Source organism: Microcaecilia unicolor, chromosome 7 (genome assembly GCF_901765095.1).
Source record: "Microcaecilia unicolor chromosome 7, aMicUni1.1, whole genome shotgun sequence".
Classification (NCBI taxonomy): Eukaryota; Metazoa; Chordata; class Amphibia; order Gymnophiona; family Siphonopidae; genus Microcaecilia; species Microcaecilia unicolor.
In genome coordinates, this window is record NC_044037.1 from 228,765,421 (window position 1) to 228,776,242 (window position 10,822).

The following is a 10,822-nucleotide window of genomic DNA, read 5'->3' on the forward strand; positions in this document are numbered from 1 at the left end:
GACGTATGTTTTAAATAATGTGTTTAATATGAAATGAGTAAAGCATTGGGGGAGGTGAGGGATAACGTGTTTAATATTAAATTAATAAAGCATTGGGGGTGTGGGGGATGGGTCGTCCCAGATCTTAGACGCCTGATTTTGAACACTTACCACATATCTTGAGTCCAAGCTTTCTGGTGCACCCGTGCGCGACTCCACACCAGGTGTCGTAAGCTAAAAATAAAAGAAACGTTGGATGTTTTTAGTATGAAGGTGGACTTGGAATTTCTAAGTCTTTTAACGTTATAACTCAGTGTTCTTCTTCCTAGACTGGCAGACCTATAATTATAGTTCTCCTTGACTGGGTTGGGGACTGAAACGAGGAAAGTTATCCACAGATTGATTAGTCTTTCCCCCCCCCCCCTCTTTGTCTCCAGTTCAGCGATGATGGTCTCTTTTCCCGTCCATCATGGAAAGTCACCTGGGATCTGGATGACTAATACTTCCTGGCAGGACTCCAGCAACTTGGCAGCTTAAAATAAACTGGCATGAAATAGGGTCGGGGAAGAGTTCAGGAATTAATTGGGTGAAAAATGGTATTTGAGTAGATGAGCTGACTGCGTGAATAGACTGGATGTTTAAGAGGCACAAGCATATTAGTGCTGCTCCCATTCTTCTCCTCCCCTACACCTTTCTTTCCCCCCCTCCCTCTCTGTTTCTGCATCTCTCTTTCTCTCTCAATAGCCTTCTTGGTTCTTCTTTCTTGTCGTTCTTTGCTATCTCTTAACATATCATAGTTCTAAGCAGTTCACAATGTTGGTGAAGAAACCAGGATAACCGCCCAAAAATGACAACACAGATTAGATAACAAACAATAGCTCTAATTATTAGACAGAACAAACTCCTGGAAAAGGTAAGTGTTGAGATTTCCTAAATAAAACATAGGAGTCAGATTGAGGAAAACATCATGAGAATTCTTGCCAAAATATAGGCGCTTAATAAGCCAATGATAATTTGTGAATTTTCAATCTCTTACAACCTTTGGCAGAAGGAAAGCTAAAAGGAGAAATGTTTATGGTTCTTCGAGATCTAAGTAAAGATGTGAACTGAGAATTATCCAACATATAATCTGGAATAGCGCCATCTAAAACTTTAAATAAAAAGCAAGCAAACTTAAATAAAACCCTGGCCTCTATCAGCAGCCAATGTAATTTTAAAAATTACCCTGAGATCTTATCTGAATTTTTTTTTTAATTAAATGCACCGCTGTATTCTGTATTGTCAGAAGCTTTCTTAGTTTATATTTTGCACTTCTCAGAAAAATCAGATTACAATAGTATCGACAGTATCAGCATTTGGGCAAGGAGTCTGAATTTATCAATTTCAAAAAGACATCTCACTTGTCTCAGTTTTCTTAATAGGAAAAATGAGTCTTTGACTACAGCATTGATATGTGAATCAAGAGAATGAGTACTATCCATACAAACCCCTAGAATTTTAATTACAGAGGAAAAAGTGTATTTTGTTTGCTTGACCTGAATATGATCTAATAAGGAATCAGGGTTATTGGATATTGGCAAGAACTTAGTCATCTCTGAATTTAACTTAAGTTTATAATTCAACATCCAAGATGAGATAAGATCTAAGCATTTCTCAACTAATGGAGTAGCCTGACTTATGGTCTGATAAATAGGGATCATGACAGTAATGTCGTTAGCATAGATATAACACAAACAAATCCCTTGAGTTTCTAAAAGTGAACCAAGGCTATGCAAAAAAAAGACATTAAACAATGTTGGTGACAGTGGAAACCCTGCAGAATACCACAGGGGTTACTCCAAGAGTTAGAATAATCTGATTTTTGCTTAACCCTATAAGATCTAGAAAGAAGGAAACCTTTAAACCAGCTAAGCGCTCTACCACCTAAACTTATTTTCTTATGTTATGGACTACTTATTAACAGGAAAGCTGATTTGATGCACTCCAGGAGAGGAATCTGAACTCATTCAGGGCTGGGTTTATTCAAGAAAGGAGTGAGAGGGGGAGATGCTGGATTGGGAAGGGAAGAGAGAAGGTAAAGTGCTGGACCATATAGGGAGGGAAGAGAGGAGAGAGAGAGGGAGGGAGGGAGGGAGGAAAGATGCTGGACTTGGTGGGGGAAGGGGAGACAGAGGTGAGTTGTGGGACTGGGAAGGAAAGGAGAGAGAGGGAAAGACAAGGAGGCTGCAAGGGTAGAGTGGGGAAATGGTACATTATGTTAGATGAAGGGTTTGAGGTTGAGTTTAGGAGGAGGAGGCTGAGGGCTGACAATGACAGGTGTTAGGGCTGGGAGAAGAGGACTGATGCTGGCAGATGTTAGGCATAGGAGAAAGACACTAACACTAGCAGATGGGGAGGGGAGAAGGGGCTGATACTGGTAGATGCTGAGGATAGGAAAAGGGTCTGTTGCTGGGGGCTGAGGTAGGAGTTGGGGATGAGAGAAAGGGATTAATGATGGGGAAGTGAGAAGGAAGAAGACAGACATGGTGGAGGAGAAGCAAACTTATATGGGGCAGAGGGATGGATGCAGGGGGAGGGGTAAGAAGCAGTAAAAGCAGTTTATATAAATATTGGAGAAGGAAGTAGGTTGGCGGATGCTGGCGAAAGTAAGAAGGAGATATTGAAGAGGAATGGATACTGGGGGTGGGGTAGAGGCAGGGGCAGCAGATACTAGGGAAAGGTTATGAAGAGAATGAGATACAAAGGGATGAGGCAGGACTTTGAAGGAGGTGATGGAGGGCAGAAATGGGGAAATAAAACGGGGAATGAGAACCTGGGTAAGGTGGTAAGACATAAGAAAGAACTGGAGGTGGAGAGGGCATGAGTGACAGGAAAGAAACTGGGGTTGGTAAGGGGATGAGAGGCAGAGGAGGCTAGGAAGGGGTTGAGTACAGAGAATGGAAATGGGGTAATAGAACGGAAAAAGAATGTGACTGGCGAGGAGGGGAAGGGAGAAGGAACGGAGAGCATGGACAGAGAGAGAAAGAAAGAAAGGAAGAGGGAGAGAGAGAGAGAGAGAGAGAGAGAGAGAGAGAGAGAGAGAGAGAGGAGAGGGTGTGTGCTTGGAAGGTGTGAGGGAGAATGCTGGGAAGAATGGAGGCAGAGAGTGTTCCTAGGTTTATTTCAACAATTGTAACATTCATACTATATAATTTCATTTAACCAAATCACGAATCTTCCTACATATGAACATAAGAGTAGCCATACTGGGTCAGACCAATGGTCCATCTAGCCCAGTATCCTGTTTTCTGAACAATGGCCAAGTCAGGTCACAAGTACCTAACCTTCTTCAACCAATTTCACTGGTTCATATTATGTTTAACATATTCCTATAATGGAGGGTAGCTCAGGTGAGCTGAAATCCCACCAGCCAACAATAATAACCATATGCTTTGCCCCTTTTGTCATCATTGCTCAGCTCTTTTTTTTGTAGCATTTAAATATTTAGAATTATGCTGTAGGTTATTAAATAATACAGTGGAGTAGTTGTCTAACGGTTAGTGCTGAGAACCTGGGGACCTGGGTTTGATACCCACTACAGTTCCTTGTAACCCCAAGCAAGTTGCTTAACCTTGCATTGGCCCAGGTATAAAAGTTAGACTGTGAGCTAGGGACAGAGAAAATACCTGTATATAACATATGTAAACTGCTTTTGTTGTATCACAGAAAGTCAGTATATTAATTCCATGAGCCTTTATCCTTTCACTCTTAGAGGATAAAGTGTGCCAAGAGGAGGAAGGGAGAGTACTGGGGGGGGGGGGGGGGGGTTGAGGTGGGAGAAAGAAGGAAGGAGAGAAAGAGAGAGAAAAAGGGAGGGTATGTAAAGGAAGAAAGAAACAGATGGGAAAGGGGAAATGGAGGGGAGAGAGGTGGAGGAAATGAGATGGACAAAAAGAAGAAGGTTGAGGAGGAGGGGAGAGAGGAACAAGAGGGGAAGAAGAAGAAGAGCTGAGACAGTGGTGGGGAGGAGAGATGACTGGGAGGGAACAGAATTAGAGAAAAGAAAGGAGAGAGAAGGGGTGGTGAGCAGACAGACAATCAAGGATGAGAGGAGGAAGAGAGGGGGAAAGGTGAGGGATGAAGGAATTATGAAGAAGGGAGGAAGAATGCTTGCGAGGAGGTGAGGAGCAAAGGGTCTGTGTGAGAGCAGGAGGGGAGGGAGACAAGAATGGAATAGTATAAGTAGAATAAAGAAAACACAAGGGAAAGGGAAAATAAAATAAATGGAACCTGTAATATAAGCAAACATAAGATAACAGAATGGAAAAATCTAGAGGATATGTTGAGAGAATAAAACAGGTAACAAAAGTGAAAAAAACTTTGAAATCAGAGAAGAAAATTTAGAAAAAGAAAAAATGAATTAATAAGGAAAGGCTAGAGAAATGAAAATAAATCAAAGTAGAAGAATAGGAAACATAAAGGAAGACAGTACAAATAGATAAACAAATGTAAACATTTGAAAATATTTTATTCTGTCACTCTGTTGCAGTTACAGTGGAACAAGAGGGAAAGTTGAGGCTGAATGCCAATTTGAGGGGGAGGGAAGCAAGTTCACCACCCCCCCCTCAAGTTCTCTACTGCTTGCCCACCTCCCTAAAAAGCAATGGAGACAAACTATGGCTATGGCATGCACCCTATATTCACATTTGTCTAATTTGATCAGAGCTGCTCCTTGGGGGTGGCATTTGAACTGAAGTCACACATATGCATACATTTAAAAAAATACATACTTAAGCATGTAAAATAAACTGGCAAATTGTGCCTGAGGGCAAGTGTGCACATTTCTCTTTTAAAATTGATGTAACCTATGCACATTGCTGCCACATGTTAGGTTCCTGTTATAAAATGACCCTTCTTATGTATTACTCTGACAATACATGTAAACATTGCCAGATCAATAAAGTTACGTGAATTTGAATTGTGTTCACAAGAACTGCCAAGTGATCCTGTTCAAGGAGGGAGACTTTTGGCCTGTCCTACTTTTTAACTTTATGTTTCAGTGTACTGTGGTATTTATAGCTTCTACCATTTGAAATCAGTAGTACAGATACCAAGATACAGTACAACAGGAGTAGCTGCAATCCACTAAACATTCAACTGTGGAAATGTGGATTCCCTACCTTCCCAGGCTGGTGCCAGCATGCTATTTCCCTGTCTCACCAGCATCTCTCCTTGCTTACCCAGACCACTGCCAGCATACTTCCCCTTTCTGATCTTCTGCTTCTGCTGTGACAGTGCTGTTCAATCCCACCCAGTGGTCCCACTGTCTGCCTCCAATCCTGAAGCTATGTTTCCAGTCCCTTTCCAACCCTGCTGAGATCATCCACTTTAGTCCTGCCCATCGGTCCTCATGTCTACCTCTGAACCCTTGGTTATCTTGCCCATCCCACGTGGCATTGTAAAGCATTCATGATCTCTAAGTTACATATATGTATTCTACACAGCATCCCCTCTCAACCAGCACTGGAAGATTATCAACAGAAGGATATAAACCTAGGTAAATGGAATTGTGAGAAATCTATAACTGGTGTGCGTGTGTGTAGGGGGGGGGGGGGGGGGAGGACTCAGCAGGTTAAAATGAGTGTACATATGCTTGTGGCAATGTATGTGAGGATCTCAGGGAGCAAATTAGATTATCTGAGTGTCTGAGTTTGTGAGAGTGTATGTGAGCAAAATGGGGGAACAGTAGATTATCTGACTGTGTCTGTCTGAGAGAGTTTGTGAAGATGTGTGGTGGGTTACCATATGGCTCCAGAAAAAGGAGGACAGATTGAGCCAGTCTGGGTTTTACTTCCATTGCTTTCAAAATGGAAGCAAAACCCAGACTGGATCAATGTGTCCTCCTTTTTCTGGAGCCATATGGTAACCCTATGTGGGGGGGGGGGGGGGGGGGGGGCAGGGTACATTATAGTTTATTATTCATTACTTTTAATCCACCTTTTACCAAAGTAAAGAATAGAAGAAATGTATACTGTAAATTTTAGAATTTAGTATGCATGTGGAGTTGTGAACTGCCTAGAACTTTTGTGAAAAGTGTGGTATATAAGTTTTTAAATAAATTCAATACAATACAGTAAAAACAAATAACACATAAAACAATGTCATCCACATTATCTGTGCCTGAGAGTGTGTGTGAGGATATATGAGAGCAGGGTATATTTTCTGATTTTTTTTTTATCTTGGAGAATGCATGTAAGGTGTGTTGGGGCAGGGTACATTGTGTCTGAGGGGGTGTGTGAAAGCAGGGTACATTATCTGAGTGTGTCTCTCTGAGAGTGAGGACAGGGTACATTATCTGAGTGTGTCTGAGAGTGTGTGAGGGTGTGTTGGGACAGGGTATATAACATGAGTGTGTCTGTCTGGGAGAGTATGAGGGTGTGGGGGCAGCGTACATTGTGTCTGAGGGTGTGTGTGTGTGTGTGTGTGTGAGAGAGAGAGAGAGAGAGAGAGTATCTGGGAGCAGGTACTTTATCTGAGTGTGTCTAATGAGAGTGTGTGTGGAAGCAGGGTACGCTATCTGACTGAGTCTGAGAGTGTGTGTGATGATATGTGGGGGTCACGGGATATTATCTGAGTGTGTGTGAGGGTGTGTGAGAACAGGTTCATTTCTGAATGTGTATGTGTTTGTGTGAGGGTGTGTGAGAACAGGGTATATTGTCTGAGAGTGTGTATGGGGACAGGGTACATTATCAGAGTGTGATAGGGTGCGTAGGAACAAGGCATATTATCTGAGTGTGTCTGAGAGTGTGTGTGGGTACATGATATGTTATCAGAGTGTGTATGTGTTTGTGAGAGTGTGTGAAAGTGTGTTGGAACAGGGTACATTATCTTAGTGTGTGTGTAAAGATGTGTGGGGTCAGGGTACATTGTCTGGATGTGTTTTTCTGAGAGAGTTTATATGAGGATGTGTATGCGAGGGAAATAGGCTAAGTTATCTGTGGATGTGTCTGTGAAGCGGGGGAGGAGGAGGGGTTATATTGGGATTACAAGCTAGAAAAAGAGAAAACCAAGAATAGGGCAAAGAGGAAACAAGTTTTTCTTCCTTCAACTAAAGGAATAATTAATAGTGATGAACTCTCAAGAATTAGCCACAGAAATGGCAATAAATGATGAAAGTTCATGAGTTTTTTTTTTCTTGTAATGAAAACAATTTGTTTTATAGTTGGCAAACCTCTGGTTTAAAGTATAATATCTGTGTTAGAAGTGGTGCATATATTCTACTTTTCCATTTGTGTGTCCCAGGGAATGTTCTCCAAGCCTTAGAAAATGTATAGCTTCAATAATTTACTGCTCTCACCATTCCTTTATCTTGCAGTTCAGTGAAGATTACTAAGAACTGATGTGTCTATAGATGTAAAAACCTTCTTCAGTATGTTTAGTTTACTTAAAGTTCTTTTGTCTTTGAGAACAGCAACAGCACAGATTATTTAAAGAGCCTGATTTCTTATCGATCTCTCATATGTTGGTGTTCATTACATTTTCCATTTCCCTCTGTTCTCCTTCTGTTGCTGCTTTATGTTTTTCCAGCTTGTCCTGCTAAAGGACTCCTCCTCCTCCTCTTTCCTCTTCCTTGATGTTCCCTGATCTTCCTCCCTCTGTTGTCTCTAGTTCTCTTTTCCCTCCCTGCCTTCTTCCCCTCTCTGGGACTGATGCAGAAAGCTGTGCATTAGGGCTCTGTGCTAAAACTCAGCATACTAGAGTTTCCCAATGCAAACATTTGAAAAAGTGTGCTCCCCAGTGCAGTATGCAAATTGTATACTAATAGGCTATGCACAAAGAACCTGGGATAACATGAGAGAGTGTGCCTGAAAAAAAATGTATCAATGCCTGGAGTTGCATGCATGTGTCTGTGCATATACTGCAATGCTATTCTGTGCATACAATTTTTGCAATACTGTTGTGTATGTGCACAGAGGCATTCCACCATGTGTGTGGCAGGGGAGCAGCCACAAGTGGGCCTGGGCAATTCTGAGCCCATTCATTTTCCCCTCAGGCCCACCCAGCAGCTGGATGGACCTCTTTCTAGTAGGTGGGAATTCCCAATCCCCACCACCTGTAGAAATCTGGAGCTCACCCAATCACTTAAACCATGGCTGTCAACAGCTCAAAGTGCCAAAACTGAGCAGGCTTGTAATGCCAGCATCATGGTAGAACTTTGAGCCTCTGACAGCTGCAGTTTAGGTGATTAGTTGAGCTCTAGATTTCTACAGCTGGTAGGACTTGGGGATCTCCACTATCTAAGGGAGTGGCATAGCCATGGGGGCCTCAATGGCTTGGGCCCCCTCACTTTCAGCTCTGGTCCCCTCTGCTTTGATGGCTGGCAGGGATGCCAAGCCCAGCCAACTGAAGAGGCCTCCTGCATGAGTCCCGCCTATGTGGGCGGAGCTTGGGTAGGACATGGACATATCTTCCACTTACTATAAGATGCATGTGCAGCTTCCCGCGTGTCCATGTGCCCATTTACACCAGCCATTGACTGGCCCTAAATGGGCATGCAAGCTTAATGGGCATTTTGGTGCAAGCTTACTATAGTGGAATTTGGGGGCTCAGACACCGTTAGAGAATTGGTACAAACTGCACTGCATCAGGGTGTCCAAATACAGGTGGCAATTTCTGGAATTGCCACCTAGGCTTTCTTGCCATGAATTTGGCTCAGGGCTGCATATGCCTGGCCCTATCAAGCAGTTTTCAGCTGGGAAGTTTTGCTCTTGATTTTCAGTATTTTCCTATTAAGCCAATGTTTTGAATGACATGTTTTCCTTGCCATATAGATGTTGTTAGTCTCAGAGGCTGATGCAGAAAGCCATGTGGTAGAGCCATGCTTGGATAGCTGAGCCTGTGGCTTCTCCTGCAGGCATAATACTGCACCATGCAAATTTTGTGCATGCAAAACTTGCGTGCTAATTAGGGGGAGTCTGCTGAAAGCATTTGCACAAAGGTTTTGTGGTAAGGCTGGCTTCTTGTGTACATTTCAGAATAAAAACAAAAGTGTCAGCACACATTAGTCCACTAGGGAGACATTTAATGGGGGTGGGGGAAGAGGGCAGCTTCACCAAACACCGACCTGGGCGACTACAGCGGGTTTAGGAGAGGCCTTGCTCACCCAGGCCAGAGTAGGGGTGTGGCTTAGGAGAAGCATGGTTAGGGGGCATGGAAGGGCTGGTAGCTGTGGTCTGCTCAAGCCCTTGATTGGTCAAAAATTGGAAAATGCGATATCGGCAGGAAGCATTCAACAATGGGTTGCTTCCCTTTAGCCGTCCAGGGTGGAATTTGCCAGAGGACTTAAAAGGCAGGGCCTTCTGGGAACAGGATTCTTCCTGCTCCTCAGAGGCATCCTGTTACCTGTCCCACCCACCCTGGTGTGCTGCTAGGTTGGCCCTTTCTGTCACAGCTTGAGGGGGAGGGGGTACGGGTACCCAAGCTAGGAGCATCTTCAAGGGAGGTCCTTTGAACTAGGCCTTAACATTCACTGTTCCTTGCTCTAACTGGTATGGCGAGGTGATGGGGTTTTTCTTCATTTTGGTTAAAGGCTTACTCTGGACTCCTTGCTGGGTATGGTAGGCTGTCCGCTTCTGTCATATTTTGAATGGTTCATTGCTTGGGTTATATTGTATACCACCAATAAAGCGAAGCTGCGGCCTTGTTACTTTACCAATAAATATGTTATTTTCTTAAGAAGTTGTTTGAGTTTGTTATTATGTATGCTATGGAGGGTGAAAATGTCTCACATCTCCTGATAGTGTCTGTTATCCTGTGTATAAATTTCAGCCTTGCAAAAATTTCTTGCACATAACATTTTTGCAAGGCTGATATTTATGTGCAGAAGAACAGGTGCTGTTGTGTGCTGACACTTTTATTTTTGTTCCGATATGTGCACATGCTCCGTCAGTCTTTTCAACTGCAGAAAAAGACAAAACTGGTAGTTAAGTCTTAAAAAACTGGCATTAAATCCTCTCTGCTAAGCATTCTACACAGCCTCAGACCTGGCAAAAATTTTCTCACATGATCCGTGCGTCAAAAGCTACTGTTTCCTTCTCTGCATTGCATTGGAATATCTAATATCCTCATTATTACACATTTTAAATGCAATGTGCGGTCATGTCTTCCACACGAATGAACACCCACGCTCAATTCCTCTTTGCATCGCTCAGCCACTAACATGTGTGTACAACCCTCAGTAACCTGGAGTTTAGGCTCGCTGTAGCTTTCTGCATCTGCACCTCAGTCTGGTTTGCTCCCAAAACCAGGCTATGCATTCCTGCCTTTTTCTGCCTCAGAGTCACCCAACACCTCTTCAAGGCACTATACAACTCAGAACACACATGTATTTTATATTGTACATGGCCATAGGATTGAATTCTACAACTGAATAGATAAAAATGAAGGGATCAATATTCAGCAGGCAGTGCTCGGTGTTTTGCTCACCGCTGCTGGCATTAACCCCAGAAATTCAATGTCAAGCCATGTCTGAGCTCTGGCATTGAATCTTTGGATTTACGAAGCTGGTGAAGCCATAGGGGTCCTTTTACTAAGGTGCACTGAAAAATGGCCTGCGGTTGTGTGGGTGCATCTGCAAAAAAAATGCCTTTTTAAAACCTTTTTCCCGAAAATGGATGTGTGGCAAAATGAAAATTGCCGCACGTCCATTTTGGGTCTGAGACCTTACCGCCAGCCATTGACCTAGCAGTAAAGTCTTACGTGGTAACCGGGCGGTAATGGCCTACACATGTCAAATGCCACTTGCCGCATTCCCAATATACGCATCCGAAAATAATTTTTCGATGCACGTACAGTGGTAATTCTA

The 10,822-nt window shown here is 43.1% G+C and overlaps 1 protein-coding gene across 1 annotated transcript in view; it reads right to left on the bottom strand.

The window, feature by feature from the left end:
* Positions 1-10,274, bottom strand: part of GAD1 (glutamate decarboxylase 1) — a 121,114-nt gene extending 110,840 nt beyond the window's left edge. The window contains exons 1-2 of the mRNA XM_030210852.1: positions 10,178-10,274; positions 151-213 (exon numbers count right to left, since the gene is read on the bottom strand). Of these exons, the coding sequence (XP_030066712.1) occupies positions 151-213; positions 10,178-10,274 (160 nt within the window). The remainder of the gene's footprint in view (positions 1-150; positions 214-10,177) is intronic.
* Positions 10,275-10,822: the final 548 nt, after the last annotated feature.